The sequence below is a fragment of the Rhinolophus sinicus genome, chromosome 10, assembly GCF_057876585.1.
Source record: "Rhinolophus sinicus isolate RSI-liver-muscle chromosome 10, RSI-T2T, whole genome shotgun sequence".
NCBI classification, from domain to species: domain Eukaryota; kingdom Metazoa; phylum Chordata; class Mammalia; order Chiroptera; family Rhinolophidae; genus Rhinolophus; species Rhinolophus sinicus.
The window spans coordinates 14,297,011-14,315,882 of record NC_142510.1 but is presented as its reverse complement, the minus strand read 5'-3'; the positions used below and the strand labels follow the sequence as shown (position 1 = coordinate 14,315,882).

General features: G+C 52.1%; 2 protein-coding genes, 1 long non-coding RNA gene and 1 pseudogene across 3 annotated transcripts in view; 3 read left to right on the top strand and 1 right to left on the bottom strand.

Annotated features, from left to right (window-relative positions):
- The first annotated feature begins 496 nt into the window (after positions 1–496).
- Positions 497–18,872, top strand: part of LOC109439324 (uncharacterized) — a 139,199-nt gene continuing 120,823 nt past the window's right edge. Inside the window, exon 1 of the long non-coding RNA XR_012493109.2 lies at positions 497–585. This is a non-coding gene — a long non-coding RNA (uncharacterized LOC109439324). The remainder of the gene's footprint in view (positions 586–18,872) is intronic.
- On the top strand, positions 6,568–7,060 carry LOC109439416 (large ribosomal subunit protein eL21 pseudogene; annotated as a pseudogene).
- LOC148756853 (prostatic spermine-binding protein-like) lies at positions 10,737–13,983 on the top strand. The gene is made up of 3 exons (XM_088801492.1): positions 10,737–10,791; positions 10,945–11,050; positions 13,402–13,983. The coding sequence occupies exons 1-3, from the start codon at positions 10,737–10,739 to the stop codon at positions 13,793–13,795; spliced, it is 555 nt and encodes a 184-aa protein (XP_088657618.1). The 3' UTR covers positions 13,796–13,983.
- On the bottom strand, positions 16,324–17,943 carry LOC148756852 (pancreatic adenocarcinoma up-regulated factor-like). Its single transcript, XM_088801499.1, has 2 exons — positions 17,840–17,943; positions 16,324–16,666 (listed from the first exon to the last, which is right to left on the bottom strand). Exons 1-2 carry the CDS (start codon positions 17,941–17,943, stop codon positions 16,324–16,326), a joined length of 447 nt encoding a protein of 148 aa, XP_088657625.1.

Genomic DNA, 18,872 nt, shown 5'->3' with positions numbered 1-18,872 from the left:
GATATAGCTGCCGTGGCTGAGCTAGCAAGTGCGGATTGCAGTTGGCAAGAGGTTGTTGGTTGGTTGGCAGAGAAACAGATGGCAGGTTGCGGATCGTGTGACTCTTGCTTCTGTGTCTCCAGCCCAGCCGCCAGCGAGAGTATAGTGGTGTGACTCCCCTACCTATGGCTCCGTGGGTGTTCCTTTTTGGCCTCACCATATCCTGCGTCCTTATGCAGGAGCAGGACCAGAGACCCCGCATGACACAAGGGGTCTCAGAATGTCAACTCACAGTCCACAAACAAAAGGGCCCATCACCTCTTTTCTCCACCACAGTGGTTGTGGGGGCAGAGCCCCAGAAAGTAGTTTACAGGCTCTCGGCCTCACGTGGAGGGGTGCTGGCTCGGGTAGTAGATGGCCATCAGCTGGTGCTGGTTGGCCGTCAGCTGTAGCCATTGAGCCATTAGCCACTAATATAACTGCTGCGGCTACGAAGGAGAGCCGAGGAGAGTGGAGGAGAGTGAAAGAGAGTCGTCGGTGGGTTGCAGACAAAACGGACAGCAGGTTGCACGTCCAGTGAACCCAGCCTCCAGTGAGACCGTAGTGGTATGACTCCCCTATCTATGGCTCCGTGGGTGTTCCTTTTTGGCCTCACCATATCCTGCGTTCTTGTATGGGGAGCGGGAGCAGAGACCCCGCAGGCCTCCCTGCACGACAGTGGTACCCACTAACCTAATGTTAGCACACCTGAGCAGGGCTCCTCACATAATTCTACTTCAAATTAAGGTAAAATTGAGACCATATGGGTGGGCCCTAACCAGTATGACTGATGTCCTTATAAGAAGAGGAAATTTGGACACAGACATGTGCCATGTGCAGAGGAAAGATCGTATAAGGACGTAGGAGAAAATGGTCATTTGCAAACCAATGAGGCAGATGTCGGAGCCACCTTGTCTTGGACTTCTGGTCGCCAGAACTGTGAGAAACTAAATTTCCTTTGTTTAAACCACCCAGGCTGTGGTATTCGTTGTGACAGCCTGAGCAGATTAATACGATATCCAACCATAGTAGATGCGGAAAAAAAATTCTTCACCACAGAACGTTTAAGAAGCACTGCCCTGGGCAGTTTGACCTGGCATTTCTTCTGCGTCTGTTCACTGTTATAGTCACTGCACGCTCTGTCTTGCTTGGGACAGTCTTGGGTGATGCCTGTCCTGGTGTAATTACTAATACTCTCGTAAGTATCCCAAAAGTTGGACGATAAGTTAGTCATCCCAATGATGACTCGGATAACTTAAGGACCCCAGCCCCTTAGAGCCCGGTGATTTTCAATCTCTTCCCACCAATTGGCGGCGTTAGGCCTTGACCTGTTAGCTCTGGCCAATGGTGCGTCCACCACCTCTACCCTCCCTGCTGGTGATGCCAGCGCCCCCTGGCTGTGTCTTAGAAGCAGGACAAAGCCACGTCTGTTAGAGCATTGGGAACTGGTCATAATAAACTCCCATGGCCTTTGTAAGACAAGGTGGTCCTGTTTTTATTCCAGAGCCCCTGAGGGCTATAGGGGAGAACCACCCACTTGGGGCTAAGTTGTGTCTCCCATGCCCCTCTCTTTCCTGGAGGGGGCTGTCCCTTTCACTGACGGGGGCCACAGGCCTGTCCAGGTTCAAAGCCAAGAACTCAAGACTGACTGAAGTTGCCAGCCCCAGAGGTTGGTGGGTGGGCAGTGGACTTATTACCTCAGCAGCCTCTGCCCTTCCAGGAGCCAAACAAGCCCAGGCAGCCTCTGAGTTAAGCTTGGGAGAACTGAGATCAGCCCACTGCCTGAGAAATCTCGCTCTCTTAGCCACACACCCAGGATGTTCTGGAATGGTCATTTCTTCTCCCCATGGAGTCACCTTCAGAACCCGGTCCTCTGCTCTCCCTCCTGCTCCCCTGTGTCCTGCCTCCTCCTTGTCCCTCTGCCTTTGTGGGGACGGCTTCCTCCTGGGTGGGCTGCACTGGACCCTCAGGAACTTCTTCTCACTAATAAGTTTCTTCTTTTTTAAAAGATTTTATTGGGGAAGGGGAACAGGACTTTATTGGGGAACAGTGTGTTTTTCCCAGGACACATCAGCTCCAAGTCAAGTTGTTGTCCTTTCAATCTTAGTTGTGGAGGACGCAGCTCAGCTCCAGGTCCAGTTGCTGTTGCTAGTTGCAGGGGGCGCAGCCCACCATCCCTTGCACTCAAGGAGTCGAACCGGCAACCTTGTGGTTGAGAGCCCGTGCTCCAACCAACTGAGCCATCCAGGCTCCCGGGAGCTCAGTAGCAGCTCAGAGGCAGCTCAGAGGCAGCTCATTGTCTTCTTTCTAGTTGTGGAGGGCGCAGCTCGCTGGCCCATGTGGGAATCAAACCGGCAACAGAGCTCACGCTCTAACCAACTAAGCCACCCATCAACCCCCACTAATAATTTTCCTGTGTTATTTTGCTAATGAATTCTCCAGCTATTTCTTCTTCATAATAACCCTGTTGCAGAGCCATCTCAGAAATGTCAACTCCTCCAATCTTAGACAGACAGCAGCCCCCATCTCCCCAAATAACCAAGTGACCGGAGCCTCCACATCCTGCGGCTCTGTGCCAGGACCCACTCCTGTCCAGATGCCCTTATTTAGGCTGTGTGTGTGTGTTCTTCAGAATCCACCCGCATTTTCCTGCAGTAGGCAGTGCAAATCACTCCACTCACCCCCATGGGATGCCTCCCAGCCCCCCCCGCCCCCCCCCCCCGCCATGCCTCCCACTTTTGCCAACAGTGAGTTAGAAGGAAGGAGCCTGAAACAACAGCAAAATTCATGGAAAGGTTTTTCCAGTCTGACCTTGACTGTAATACAAACACAAGCCCCCTTTGTCCCTTTCCGGGGGCCCCATCCACAGGTGGTATTTGTAGAGGATTTAGAAGACTGACAGTTCTGCTTATAAAACTCCACCCTTAACCCGGGCTGATTGCAACAGACAAAGAGGGTTCTCTTGGTGCCTGGTGCCTGGGTGGGGGGAGTAAGTGTGGGTCCTGGCGCCTGGGAGGCGGGGTGGGGGTAGGTGTGGAGGGGGCACTGCACCACCTCCAGCAGCTTCTCTCAGCATCTAGCTGCCCAGCCCATCACGATTGCCCAGCGAAATGTCCTTCAAGGGCACCCCCTATGGCTGGCCAGTCTGCGCACCCTGGTGGGCCCCTGGCAGGCCCTGGGACTAGTGACACCGCCCAGGGACAGGTCGGTGGCCGGGAGCTGCCTGGTTCAGTGTTGTGTAAGAAGAAACAATTCACGGCCAACACACAAACGTCCCTTGTAGGGCTGAGCCAGTACGTGGATAAGGAAGTGATTATAATGTACTCAAATGTTCCAGAAAGCTGACAGTCTGACTTTTGTCCAAAGGCCAGGCTGTTTGGCTAAGGATGAGGAGCAGGAACCGAACGCAGAATGAACAGTCCCTTCCTTAGCCTGGCCCCGGGGCTCAGGTCTGGCCTGGGCCTTATTTCTGAACTTGTAGTGAGTCATTGAGAGAGTCACAGGGACATGGTGGCTCTGCCAAAGGCACTGTGTGGGCCTGGGCCCCCCAGTTCCTGAGCAGTGGAAAGAAACCTTCAGGAAACCCTGGTGCCCTGCAAGTGCTAACGTGACGAGGTACTCAGACTACAGACACACTCAGGAAAGGACATCTCTCCCCCTCTGATAGGCTGAAGGATCATGGGATTTGGGTTTAAATTCCACAACTCACTGGGTAAATTACTTTAACTCTCTCACCCCGGGTTTCCTCGTCTGTGAAAATGGGAGAGCAATACCCGCCTTACAGGTGTTTGTGAGGACTCAATGAGATAACAATTGTGAAAGCATCTAGGCCTGGCCCCATATAGGTGTACAATGAATGCTAGTGTTCCATCCATCCATCCATCCACCCATCCATCCATCCTCTCATTCCAGGTAAAAGATCCAAATCAGAGACTTGCTAACACGTATCATAATACACTTCAGCAGAAACCAGTTCCAAAGAAGCACTTGGGACTCAGTCCCCTTTGGTACAGACTTTCTCATTACATCTAATCCTCTCTGCTCTTCCCCTCCCCCAGGCTTCTCAATCCTCAGCTTTAAACAGGGTTGTCTGAAAACATCAAGATCTGTATTTTCTTGTCTCTCTCTTGTTTCAAGTCGCCCTGGGTAACTTTTCTTTCTGGACACCTCCTCTTGTTCCTCAGAGAGATTCTTTCTTCCCTAAAACCAACTTCAATGGCTGGGTGTCCTATTTATCAAACTGAAACCCTTTTATATGCTTAAATGCACTCTGAAAATCCTGGGCATAGATGCATTAAAATGTTAACAGTGAGTACTGCTGGGTAGTGGGACTTCTATTCAATTAAGCTGTGTTTCCTAATTTCTGCAGTACACGTGTGACTTTTTCATAGGAAAAGTAGTATTTAAAAAGTACATTTTGGGTGATGAACACACAATGCGATTTATAGATGATGTAATACAGAATTGTACACCTGAAATCTATGTAATTTTACTAACAATTGTCACCCCAATAAATTTAATAAAATAAAATTTAACAACAAAAAAAAAAGTACATTTCATAGAAGGGTTGATTTCAATTTCTATTCCCTCTCCCCCTGCTGCCAAAACGTCTTTTTCTATTTTGTCAACTTTGAAACACTGGAAATGTGCATTTATCGAAGGACTTTTATGTCAAGGTAGCAGGCACATTTCAAACTGCAAATGAGAAAATGAAAACCTCAGAGAAAATCCATCTCCTCCCAAGCAAAAGACAACCCTGGCCCTAACATTTCTCTGCGGTCTGAGATGCCCGTGGGTGAGCCCAGGCAGAAGCAGATGGAGTCGAAGTGGGAAGGAGCCCACAGCTGCGTTACTGGTGCGTCACTAGATCCTGTCTTCACCTGATGCTCCAAGACAACAGCCAGAAGGAAGAAGGAGCTCAATATAAAAAATCAAACAGCTGGGTAAAGATCTGGGGGGAGACTTCACAAAGGAAGCTATATGAGTGGGCAATGTACACACCGAAAGACGCTCATCATTAGTTGCAGGATGGCACAAATGTAACAGATTGACGATGCCAAGACTTAGCAAGAATGTGGAGCCACTGGAACGCTCATACATTGCTGGTGGGAATGTAACATGGCACTTTGGAAAGTGGTTTGGCAGTTTCTTTCTTTCTTTCTTTCTTTCTTTTTTTCTTTCTTTCTTTCTTTCTTTCTTTCCTTCTTTCCTTCTTTCCTTCTTTCCTTCTTTCCTTCTTTCCTTCTTTCCTTCTTTCCTTCTTTCCTTCTTTCCTTCTTTCCTTCTTTCCTTCTTTCCTTCTTTCTTTCTTCTTTCTTTCTTTCTTTTTAAAGATTTTATTGGGGAAGGGGAACAGGACTTTATTGGGGAACAGTGTGTATTTCCAGGACCTTTTATTGGGGAACAGTAGTGTGCTTTTCCCAGGAATCATCAGCTCCATCCAAGTCAAGTTGTCCTTTCAGTCTTAGTTGTGGAGGGCGCAGCTCAGCTCCAGGTCCAGTTGCCATTGCTAGTTGCAGGGGCCACAGCCCACCATCCCTTGCGGGAATGGAACCAACAACCTTGTGGTTGAGAGCCTGTGCTCCAACCAACTGAGCCATCCGAGAGCTCCACAGCAGCTCAGCTCAAGGTGCAGCGTTCAAACCCGCAACTTTGTGGTTGAGAGCATGCGTTCCAACCAACTGAGCCATCTGGCCACCCGGGAGCTCAGAAGCAGGTCATTGACTTAATTCTAGTTGCGGAGGGTGCAGCTCACTGGCCCATGTGGGAATGGAACCAACAGCCCTGTTGCCCAGAGCTCGTGCTCTAACCAAATGAGCCACCTGTCCGCCCCTGGCAATTTCTTATTAACTTAAATAGACACTTATCCTGCAGGTAACCAATCCCACACCTGTATATTTACCTAGGAGGAATGAAAATTTACTGTACACAAAGATTCACACGCAAATGTTTACAAAAGCTTTGTTCATAATGGCCCAAAACAAGCCAAATGTTCACCAGCTGGAAAATGGGTAGATTAAATAAAGTATAAATACAATGAACTGCTTCTCAGCAATAAAAAGGAACAAACCACTGAAGTGCAAATAACATAGTATAAAATCAGAACGTTTAATGAAAAAAGGCAGACACATAAGCATACATAGTATATGATTTCATTTCTATGAAATTTTAGAAAGGGCAAAACTAATTTATAGTGACAAAAAGCAGAACATCAAGGACCTGGAACTGAGTTTGGGAGGGTCAGCGTGCCAAGGGGCACCAGGGGACCTTTTTAGGGTGACAGAAACTTTCTACATTTTGAATGTGGTGGTAGTTACATAGGTGTATACATTTGTCAAAACTTATTCACCCGTACTGTTAACATTGATGCATTTTATTGTACGTAAATTATGCTTCAATAAAGCTGATTACAAAAACAAAACAGGAAAACTCAGAGAGAATACAGTTGGATATTAGAACTCTGTAAGTGTCGAATGATCTAACTTTGGAAGAACTAGGCAAAACCATAAAGGGAGCTCCTTTTCGCCTGGGACCGCCATCTTCCAGTAATTCGTCAAAATGACCAACACAAACGGAAAGAGGGGAGTCACCCGCTATATGTTCTCTAGGCCTTTTAGAAAACATGGAGTTGTTCCTTTGGCCACATACCTGCGAATCTACCAGAAAGGTGATATTGTAGACACCAAGGGAATGGGCACCGTTCAAAAAGGAATGCCCCACAAATATTTCCCATGGCAAAACGGGAAGGGTCTACAGTGTTACTCAGCGTGCAGTTGGCATTGTTGTAAACAAACAAGTCAAGGGCAAGATTCTTGCCAAGAGGATTAATGTTTGTATTGAGCATATTAAGCACACTAAGAGCTGAGATAGCCTCCTGAAATGGGTGAAGGAAAATGATCAGAAAAAGAAGGAAGCCAAAGAAAAAGGTACCTGGGTTCAACTGAAACGCCAGCCTGCCCCACCCAGAGAAGCACACTTTGTGAGAACCAATGGGAAGGAGCCAGAGGTGCTGGAACCCATTCCCTGTGAATTCATGGCGTAAGTGTAAAAAAATAAAAGACCTCTGTAAAAAAAAAAAAAAAAAAAAGAAGAAGAAGGAAAAAAACCATAGAAAACTTTTGTATGCAAAACATTTTGAAGGTCAATAAAATAAATGGGATAAAATACTGGCAGTGACTGTTTAACGGGTATGGGGTATGGGGTTTCTATTGAGGTAACGAAAAAATTCTGGAGCCAGATACTGGTGATAATGCATAATACTGTGACTATTCTTGTTTTGTTGTTGTTGTTGTTGTTGTTTTTAAGGAGGGCGCAGCTCACAGTGGCCCATGCAGGAATTGAACTGGCAACCTTGGTGTTATCAGCACCACACTCTAACCAACTGAGCTAACTGGCCACCCTGTGAATATTCTTAATGTCACTGAACTGGACACTTTAAAATGGTTTAAATGGTAAATTTTATGTGTATTTTACTACAATAAAAATATTTGCCAGTCTCTTACAATGTATGACTTGATGTAGAAAATACCACAGAACCCCTCCTTACCTGAAAACCCCCAGAGAGATAGGAAGCAGGATCAGAGAGGAAGGGAGCTGCGATGCCCAGGGGCATGCTGGGGTAGGGTGGGGTCGCAGATGCCCTGGCTCCCATGTTTGGAGCTCTGGGTAGATGGACCCCACTCTTGTACCCCCACCAGACTCACGTGGAGTGAGAGGGAGAGGTGCACCCCCCAGGAAAAGGAGGGCAGGGCAGGCCAAAGCAACCCTTTCATGGTTCTCATCCTTGGCCTACTGAGGTTTGGGGCTAGATAATTCTAATGTATGTATGTGGGGCTATCCTGTGCATTGTAGGATGTTTAACAGCTTCCCAGACCTCTGCCCACTAGATGACAGTAACACTCGCCCACTTGTAATAGCCCCAAATGTCCAGACCCGGCCAAAGGTCCCCTGTGGGCACCATCAACCCCTGTTGGGAACCATTGCTCTAAGCCAAAGGGATCACTCCCACCCTTGGGAAAATCTGTGACTTCCTCAATGAAACTGAGTTGCCCCAGGATAGTCTCCCCCAGGGTCAGGGACAAGCCCCCGCCCCCACTCCCTGCCTGGCCTGGAGGAGCTGGACCATCTATAAAGGAAAGCAACAGGCTTTCTTACCAAACCAGCTTCCATCAACAGAGAAATCCCTCTGATCAGCGGATTCCCTTGGGCAGGTTACTCCAGCCTCTGATGGAGACAAAGCCCTGGAGACACTGGGAGAGCCCCATTGCTGCTGGGAACGCTGACCCCAGCCAATGGGGACAAGATGGCTATGGGTTTCTTTTTCTTTTTTTTATTGGGGAAGGGGTACAGGACTTTATTGGGGAACAGTGTGCACTTTCAGGATTTTTTTCCAAGTCAAGTTGTTGTCCTTTCAATCTTAGTTGTGAAGGGTGCCATTCAGCTTCAAGTTGTCCTTTCAGTCTTAGTTGTGGAGGGCGCAGCTCAGCTCCAGGTCCAGTTGCCGTTGCTAGTTGCATGGGGCACAGCCCACCATCCCTTGCGGGAGTTGAACCGGCAACCTTGTGGTTGAGAGGACACGCTCCAACCAACTGAGCCATCCTGGAGCTCAGCGGCAGCTCAGCTCAAGGTGCCATGTTCAATTTTAGTTGCAGGATGCACTGCCCACCATCCCTTGCGGGAGTCGAGGAATTGAACTGGCAACCTTGTGGTTGAGAGCGCGCTGGCCCATGTGGGAATCTAACCGGCAACCTTCGGGGTTAGGAGCATGGAGCTCTAACCGCCTGAGCCACCAGGCCAGCCCGGCTGTGGGTTACTTGCTCTCTCATTTGTGAAGGCAGGCCCCAGTTTCCTGCAGGGATCCTTGCTTCACTTTGGGCAAGCCCTGATCTCCTTACTTCCCCTCCTTGGTCCCAGTTTGCTCATCTCTAAGACAGAGCAAACATTGTCTACTCTGAGTTTGCTGTCGGATCAAATGAGATGGCTGCCCAGTGCTTTGCCCTTTGACTGGCACGTGGTGATAATAAAGGAAACCCATACCTCCCAGCCCCAGTGAAGCCTGTGGACTCCCAGCCCTCCCTCCCCCCAGGAAGCGATCTTGGGGAGGCAGATAAAGGACCCTAAAGGGCAACAAAGTCCACACAGGAGCTTCCCCAGCCTCAGGCTTGGCTGAGCAGAACCACCAGCTCTTTGTCTGTCTCTTCCTCTGCCTCTCCCAGTGCCCTTTCTCCCAGGGCTGTTTGCTGAGGGCTTAGCAGCTGGCAGCTCCCCTACAAGGCTCCCCTCCCACCCCATTTTCTCACATCACAGCAGCCCATGGGGTCTTTCTCGGGCTTTGGGGAAGGTTGCCCATCACCCCTGCCCCTTCCCCTCAGCTAGGAGTGCCCCAGGGGTTGTGGGCTCAGCAGGTGAGCTCCCCACATATTGAATGGGTGACAGCCCATCCTCCCTAGTGATGCCCCCAGGCAGGAAGCATGCTGGGAGAAACAAAGAGTGCAGGGATGCCCAGAGCCCAGCAGTGGGCGTCTCTCCCTTGGCATCTCCGTGGTGTGGAGGCAATGGGGCATGGTGATGAGGGTCAGGTTAAGGACATGTCCTGGGACCAAGCCTGGCCTTGGCCACCCTCTCCCTGCATGACCTCAAGCAGGGTGCTGAAGCTCTCAAGACTCAGTTTCTTCAGCTGTACAATGGGAATAAAGCAGTGAAGTGATGTCAAGATGTCTGTGAGGGCTCCATCAATAGGTGTTATAGTGAGTCCTTGGACTGGGCAGTGGAGGAGATCTTTTAAGTGGGGAATGTAAAAAGAGCTCAGGGAAATCCACCCCAGCGAAGAAAGAGCGGGAGGCTTGTTTCCATGTTCTCTGGGGTGGGTGTTCAGCCCCTGGTAGTTGATTGTGTGTCTCTGATCCCTTGGGGGTCACCTTGGGCAGGACCTCTCTGTTTTCTTCCTCACCACGTGCCCAGGGCTGTGCGTACCTTGGGCACTCAGAGCAAACATCCCTTGGCTTTGGACCATCCTTCGCTTTGGTTGGTCACGGAGGGTGACCATTCTCCTCACCCCTCATTGGTTTTTCCAGTGTCCCGTGGGCTTGGCCTGGGCTGCGGGGCTCACTTGTCCAGGAACACAAACACTGAGCAACCAGCACCCCTCCAGGACACCCCTGACGGAGCCCTTGCCAAGGGCGGAGCCTTCAAAGCCCCACTGGCGGTGGACATGGCTGGGCAGCGCATGGGTATAAATGGACAGGCTGAGGGGCTCAGCCCACACAGAGCAGGTGAGAGAGGGGCAGGGGGCTGGACGGGAAGGGGAGGCGGGAGTTGACCCACCTAGAGATTGAATCAGGAGCATCGGTGAGTAGGGCCCTCGGGAAATGAAGTTTCTTCCAGGGCTGGCTACATACTTTTGGGGGGGGGGCCCAATGTAAAAGGAAAATGTGGGGCTCCTTGATCAAGATGCTGACATCAGAGCATCCAACCAGGCGGGGACCCGTCTGAGCGACTGTGCAGGTGGTACGGCCGTGAGACAGCCCTGGACACTGTCTTCTCGTTAAGCCCTGAAGCCTGTAGGAAAAGAAGTTTCCCTCAGTTCCCCTTAGCCCACCTCTAGGGGCTGCAGGACCACTCACACCTGACTTCTCCTCCCCAGAGCTTGCCCTGAAATTTTCTCCAGCTTCGTGGCTCCTGACCCCAAGGCCCAAGTCCTGGGACGCCACCTCAAAACCATGCTGCTGTTCCTGGTCCTCTCGCTGCTCTCCAGTCCTGCCTGCAGCGCCCAGGGTAAGACTCTGTCCCTCCCGCTAATGTCTGCCCAGCTCTCAGGCCTGGTCTCCACATCAGCTGAATGCAAAGCCAGACCAGACATTTGAAGATGCAGTCCCTGCCCAAGGAGCTGCCCTGTCATCTCACTTTCTGCCCCACACCTACCTGCAGAGATGCAGGGCCCAGGCGGTGGCTCCTACTTCTACGTCAGGGGGGAAGAGCAAGGGGAGATCCAGGGAATCCGGATCTTCGTAGGGATGATGGGCCTCATCAAGGGGTAAGTAAGACTCCCCAGATGGTCCCCAAATGTGCTGCTTCTCCGAGGAGGGTTTCAAACCACTGGAGCCCTAGATCAGTCCCTGCCTTCCTGCCGACACCACTCAGCATGCCCTCTGTCTCACCTTCCCCACCCTACCTGCGCGTCCCACTCAAGGCTTGGGATGCTAGAGGGAGAAGGGAATGATAGAGGCTTGAGTGAGGGAGGGGCAAGTCCTAAATGAGGCTGGTGAAAGTGCTTAAAGTTCGGAAAGGTGCACACACACACACATACACAGGGTGTGTCAGGATGGGAACATCTAAAGCAGGGGTGTCCAAACTTTTTCCAATGTTTTTCACCAAGGGCCATATTCGGTAAAATACACAAACAGCCAGGCCACTCACTCGAGGTGAAGTACGTATTGCCTCACCTGGTTTATTTAAGTAAACTAAATATATTTTGGGAATTTGCTGTGGGCCAATAAAAAATGGATCGCTGGCTACAGTTGGCCCGCGGGCCGCAGTTTGGACACCCCTGATCTAAAGGATCCCTTCCTGGTGCCTTGGGGCCCCTTGGTAGTAACCAACAGACATCTCTTCATGGTGTGCAGTTCTGTCTCCCCCACAGATCCTTTTCTCTCTCCTAGAGGAGTGGTCCCCCTGACAGGCCCAATCCTGACAGCTCCCATCAACCTCTGCCTATTGGGACCTCTCCTCCCCCAGCGCCCAGAGTGTCTTGGGTTAAGGTTGCCAAATTCAGCAAATGAAAAAAACAAAAACAAAAAAAACAGTACACTCCATTAAATTTGAATTTCAGATACACAACACATAGTTTTTCATTATAAGTATGCCCCATGGATACTTATACTAAAAAAAAATATCAATATTTGCGATACAATTATACTTAAAAAAAAGGCAATGTTTGATATATACTTACACTAAAAAATTCTTCCTTGTGTATCTGAAATTCAAATTTAACTGAGTGTCCTGTGTTTTATCTGGCATTCCTACTTGGGCTGTGTCATGGAATGTAAGAGCAGGAATAAGCTAAGTTAGGAATAGTCTACAACCTGGCTAGAAGACCACTGAGGCCACCTCTCTCCATCTTTCTGCTGTTCTTTGTTCATTGATTTTCCTCACCTAGTCAAGAGAGAAGGCCCAGCCCTTGGTGGGCACAGCTGCCCCACAGCCATCTGTTCATAAGTCAGGCCCACCCAGAGCCTCACTTGCCCATCTCTAGCCCTAAGAATGACTGCCCAGCTTGGGTCAAGATCCACCTGTGCTCTATTGGGCTTAGGTGAAGGGATAGGCCAAAGGGCTCAGTGTGGCTGCCTCAGCCTCCCTCGAGGTGAATTGTGAAAGGGGGCCCAGACAGGGAAAAATTGTGAACTGGGCAGATTCAGTACAAGACGCAGCCACAGGAGGAGGGCTGCAGGGGGGAGGCACCCCACACTCTTAGAGTCTTTCCCACGGGGGCAGCAGGAAGTCGCTGGCCAGAACACCTATGGCTGTGGCCTCTGCCCCAGCCAGCTCGCAGCTGTCTACCTGTTTCAATAGGACATGCAGGAGCAGACTCTGAAGCAGCTGGGGGACCCAGGACCTCAACTGTGGGTCTCACACTCACACCTGGGTCCAAGCTCTTTGGGAACTGAGGAGAAGGGATGTGTCCCAATGAGGCCTTGTCATGCAGGGTTTCTAGTCTGACTCCCCACATAAGAGTGCAGGATATGATGAGGCCAAAAAGGAACACCCACGGCGCCATTGATAGGGGAGTCATACCACTATAGTGTCGCTGGCGGATGAGTTGGAGACACAGGAACCAGGAGCCACAACCTGCCGTCTGCTTCTCTGCCAACCAACACACTCCTTGCTAACTGCAATCCGCGCTTGCTAGTTCAGCCAAGGCAGTTATATCAGGGGCCAATGGCTAATCTCTAACAGCTTATGGCCAACTAGTCACAGCTGATGGCCATCTACTACCCGAGCCAGCACCTTTCCACGTGAGGCCTAGAGGCTGGAAACTGCTCTCCTGGCTCTGCCCCCAAAGGCCTCCAACAGCTTTTGGAGGAAGCGGCTGTGACTACTGGTCAGAGGACAAGTGAGCAAAGCAGCTGTCCAGGAGACAGAAGTGCATGTAATGAATCGGGAGAAGTCCCAGCCGCAGCCCAGGGGCTGGACGGTTGGTACAGAAGGGAAAGAACTGTCCACTCCCGCGGGAGAAGCGGGCTGCCAGTGCAGGCCAGCAAATGGGCAGGTGGTAGAAAGGACTTCCTAGACGTGGGGCGGGCAGAGCTGGGACAAGGCATGGAGCGGGGCACGGAGACCTTGGGCAGGCAGGGACGGGCCAGTGAGTCCGCCTCCCTCCCGCCCCAGCATCCAGCTGAAGTTTGGGGAGCATTGGAGCCCGCGGTACGGAGCGCCCGGCGGCCGCGCGCAGGAGTTCCTACTGCGGTCGGGCGAGAGAATCACCGCGGTGGCCGGCAGCGCGCGCGCCTGTGTCCGACACTTGCGCTGGAGCACCAGCAGGGGGCGCCAGGCCACCTTCGGGCGCCCGGCGGGAGGGAGGTTCAGCGCCCACGCTCCCGCCGCCGGGCAGCAGCTCCTGTCTGCCAACGGCCAGCATGGGCTCTTCTGCCTCTCCGGGATCGGCTTCAAGTGGGGATCTGCCCCAGAGAAGCCGTCCGCCCAAGGGCCCGCCGCGGTAACAGGGGAGCCGGCGACCAGCGAGGGGAAGGGAGTCACAGCGAGATCGCCGGCGGGTTCCTGAGCCGGTCCGAGGTGGCACCGCGCGCGGCATCCTCGTGGCTAGCTGTGCTCGTTCACCTGGCGAGGCCGGGACGCCAGGTGACTCCGCGGGTACCCCCTGACAAGGCCAGAGCGACCCTGAATGCCCGTGTTGAATAAATGTTCCTCACACCCGTGAACCCGCGTGGTCCTTGTCACCAAAGGGAGTGGGTCCGGGCGGCCCCAAGCTCTCTTGCCCCTAGCTCTGACCCTGGGCCCGCACACTGCGGGAGGATGCGTCCCGATGACGCCCAGGTCCTGAGACCAGGTGGGGCGTCTCAGCCAACGCCTGACTCCGTGGTGCCACGCTGTGTTTGCTGCGGGAACCATGGAGGAATTTGTGGATGGAGAAGCGTCCCACAAATAAGGATTGACTGTCCCACCGACCGTCTCACATTAGTCCACACAGCAGCCCTGAGCTGGCGCCATTGTCCGCCCCTCCTCCTCTCCCTCCTCCCCTCATCCGATCTGCTCCCCATCACAAGACAGTGAGTGCTACGCGGATCAGTGCTGTCACTTTTCAAGTGAATGTTGTCCCATTTCTGACTCTCCTTGTTGCCACACCAGGAGATATGGGGAGACACGGTCTCTCCTCGCAGTCATCAGCCCCAAGAAAGGTGGGAGCCAGTGAAAGGGGTCAAGAATCCCCTGAGGACTGAAAACAGATTTTTTTTTTTAGCAAGTGAAGGGCAAGACCATTCTGCAACAGCACTGGCCCTCAGGCAACACAGAGCAGATGCAAAAGTGGGATGGGAAGACCCCAGCCCACCCCAGCAGCTTCTCCCCCACGCGGGAAGAACAGGGGGTCCTGCGAAGCAACCTCAGACACGCTCGTCAAAATGTTTCTTACCTGTGTTCTATAAATTCCTGTGCTTTTATTATTGACACATTAAAAGACAAGTCTGAAAACACCCATAACTTTGACGTAGTTGAGTATACATTCCAAGATATATGGGACAATACTCGTAATTGATACGACAAAGTCACAGGCACTGTGTGCAAGGTTACATTCATACTTGAATGAAAAACAATTTCCAGCAGAAGACAGCGGAAATAAAGAAGTAATTTTTCCCCATCTAAGTTCATGGATTCTCTGAATTTTCCCCACAGCCTCCAGACTGAAACCCCAAAGTGGTTCTCCACCAGCATTTGAAATTAGAGAAGAGAAAAATGTCAGCTTATATCTCATGCAGGAAGATGAGGATTGGTTGGGAAATCTTTGCCTTAGTCTGGGGTTCCGAACCCAGACTCTACAGCCAGACTCCTCAAGTTAAACCCCAACTCTGTCACATATTGTGTGACTTAGAGCCACTGCTCTCCGAGCCTCCGTTTTCTCCTTTTGCAAATGGTGATAATGGAAGTCCTGTCCTAATAGGGCTGCTGTGAGTAGGGAGGCCGCGTGGGCTGGGGCCTGGCGCTTGGCTGTTTGGCTATTGCAGATGGATCGATGCGGGCATGCTCTGTATCACAACGTAGAATGTGTTTCTCCCTGAGGATTGTGGTGCAAAATGTTTGGAAGCCTTGACCCTGGAGGATTCTGGGAATCAGTCCTTGGCAAACGCTCATGTGGGATTCCAGGATTGGGACAGGGGATACAAAGAACGTGCAAGGTCGGGGGTCTGCATTAGTTTCCCGTTGCTGCTGTAACAATTTACCACACTTTGAGGAGCGCTGCCCTTGGCTATCTCTGGCTTTCACCTTTGTCTATGTGGATCCCTCTGCCTAGCATGTCCTCTTCCCCTTATCTCCACCTGGCCAGTTCTCACTCAGCCTTTAGGACTTAGTTCAGACACTGCCTCCTCCAGGAAGGTTTCCCTGAAGCACACCTCCACCACCCCACCTCTGGGAAGGTGCCTGTGCACAACGCCCTGCATGGATCCCAATTAACACAGATGCCACAACCATCTGTTATCATCTGCTTCTGCGTTCATCCCCCATGGGGAGCTCTTCAGCTGGACACGTGGCTTCTTTATATCCCCAGTGCTCAGGAGAGCCTGGCATGGGTGAGGTTTTGGCAAATGTGTGCTGAATGGGTGAGTGAATGGGTGAATGAATGAAGGAGTGACTTCCCTGAAGCCCCTTGCATAATCAGAGAAGTCTGGAACTGAGCCTGGGCCAGCTGAGGCCCGCTGGCTGGGCTTGGGGTAGGGAGTCGGGGGCAGGGCATCCTGAGAGCCAGGAATCCTCAAGGATTGTGGGATCGGCCCAGGTCTGCATGGGCAGGTCCTGCATTCTCAGCAGAATCACCAGGACTTGGAGGGTCAGACCCACCTCCTGTCTCGTCCTGCAGCTTGGTTCACTGAGCTCCACCCCAGAGAACTCAGCCCTCATACACTCAGAGGGCTTTGGTTGTACCCCAGACCAAGAACCACACCTGGAAGCACTGTTCCTGCAGAAGCTTCATTTATTGGATTCCGATTCAGGGTCCCACCTCAGTGCCGTCAGCCCGCCACTAGCCAGACATATACAGCAAGGTGACCCCACTCCCCATCCCTGGGGACCCAGGGGCAGTCAACCATTCATCCCCTCTGATTGCTGCTCAGCGCCAAGCTCTTTTCGAGGATAATCCCACTTAAAACCAATGCCCGTGAGGCCGAGGCCCTGATACTGGCCAAAGATTCCTGTGAGCACCTTTTTGTGCTGCTCGGGGTAGGTGTAGAAGCTGAGGCCATCTTCTTTCCCAAATACAGCATAGCGCCCAGTGTCGGTGGCTAGGACCAGGTACTGGAGGAAATTCCTGTGCGTGCCGTACACCTCTATAATGTGTTCTTCCGGGCACAGGAGGAATTCCTGCATTTTCCCGCCTGAGACACCATATATATCGCTCCAGTTGGATCCATGTTTCACCTGGATACTGGGACAAAGGGGGAACTTTGAATACCTCAGATCCAGGGTGACTCACCACTCCCCAGGTCCTCTATCCCTGCATCACCTCTCCCCTCCCCCCCAGTCACTGGCAGGAGGGCAACCCTGTCACTGCAATACAAGTCCCTGAGCACATGGCTTGGGGTTCCTGAGACACATACTGGTGTCAAACCCCTGCTCTGCCGCTTTCGGACTCTGTGGTCTTGGGCTTGTTATCCAGCCTCTCTGGGCCTCAGATTCTTCATCTGCAAAGTGGGAGTGATGGTTGGGAGCATGCACTGAGGTCTCCGTATGGAGAGTTCTGCACAGAGCCCGGTCACCATGACCCTCAGGCGGCGCCAGCTGTCATGATTGTTCAGAGTGGGGAGCTGTCTCCTGGCCAAGCTTGGGCTTTCTGAGCCCAAGTCACTCCAAGTGGATCAGGTTGCAGTTCTGAGAAGCAGGTGAGCTCCCACACTTAATGGGGGAGGGGGTTTCCACTCACTCCACCCATCTGGACTCATCTGTGTGTCCTCGGTGCCTGTCCTAGAGCCTCCGCCGCCACCTCCCCTGCCTGCAACTCGTCCCCTGTAGTGCCAGCTTCTCTGCCCCATTCTGTCTCCCAGGTCCCTGGGACCCCTTAAGTGCAGAGCAAAGATTTGCCCCAGGCTTTGAGCAAGGGCATCAAGCCCACATTAGGGGAATGTCCCTGGTCTTTCTGCCTGTACACACTTTTGGCGACTTGTGTTCAATCAGGGGTCCACTGACCTTCATTTCCTTTCCTCCTTGACCCTGACCTTCCTCCCTGATTTTCCCATCAGGCATTCTCGGACTGAAAGGCCGGTTTTGGTTGAGTTGGGTTTGGGTTGAATGGAGAAACTAGGGAGAAACATCACCTCCCCCCCTCCTTTTGAGGTCAGTCCAGAAAGCAATGACTGGACTTGCAGGTGGAGACAGAAAGAAGTGAGGTTAGCACGCAGGAGAGGAGGTGGCTGAGGAAAAGGGACACATGGAAAGGTGATGGCTGGTGGCTGCCTGACTCCAAGGACTCAAGTGGCCTCAAAGTGTCATCACGAGCCGAGTGAAGATGTTGGAGGAGAGGCGGTGACCCCCCTCCCCAAGTTCCCAAGACTGTGGAATGCATTGGGTCACAGGGATAGGGCCGTGCCCTGCTTCTACTCACCTCTTAAATATACCTGTAGGACCCACAGACACCCGAATCCCAGTTATATCATTGTCTTCATCTACAGGGCTACTGAAATACGTTCCTCCTCCACTCCCATACATCTCTAGATGGATAAAAGAAGAAGATGAAAAAAACAACACACACACAGTAATATACAGGTTATCTTTGCCCAGACTCGATGCAGCCCCTCCAGGCAGACGGGATGGTCCGGAGACTAGAGTTAGTCTGTGACAAGGACTGAGCCTAGACTCTGGTCTCCTCGTTGGAGGGGCTGAGGGTGGCCACCAGGGGGATGGGCTGGAGAGAGGCAGACCCAGCCAGACTTACGCTGTGCCCAGCAGGTGGTACTCCAGAGGAGGGTGAGGGTCAGCCACAGCAGCATGGCGTCTGGCTGGTGAGTCCCAAGGCTCCTGGAGAGAAGGGATAGGCCACCTGACTCTCAGAGAGGGGCCCTGCCTGACCTTGTTGGGCCCCATCCATGAGAGGTGAGCACCACCTACCTGGCCAGGAAAATCTTGTCACCCAGTCCTGGAAAGGGAGTCTTGCACCTGGGTGCCCTTCACCTGGCCCTTTATACTCTCCCAAGCCCTGTGGGCCCCCATCCAGAAGGAAGGAGCAGGGGCCACCAGGGGGACAGGAAGGAGCTGGTTGGCGGGGGTTCTTCCTGGGGGAATTACCAGAGCTATCCTAGGGGCGGCTCCCGGACATGCTGTGTTTGTTTTCTTGGACCCAGGGCCTACACAAACAAAACGAGACAGTGACAGGGATGTCACTGTCACCTCTGGGTCTCTCTCCTCAGCACCAGAACTAAATCTTGACTTCATAGGTGAGGGATGTTGGCTGAGAGCCCTTCTCAGGTTGGCCAAACGGGTTTCAACCCCATGGGGGGATGTAGGTCAAATATCCACAGAAGATTCATGGGGCGCAGGAATCCTGTCTTGTGCACAATTGAGTTCAAGACCTCATTCAGGCCTGGGCAGAGTCTGGAGTCCTGTGGGCTTCCAGGAGCCCAGGTCAAGTTCCCAGCTCC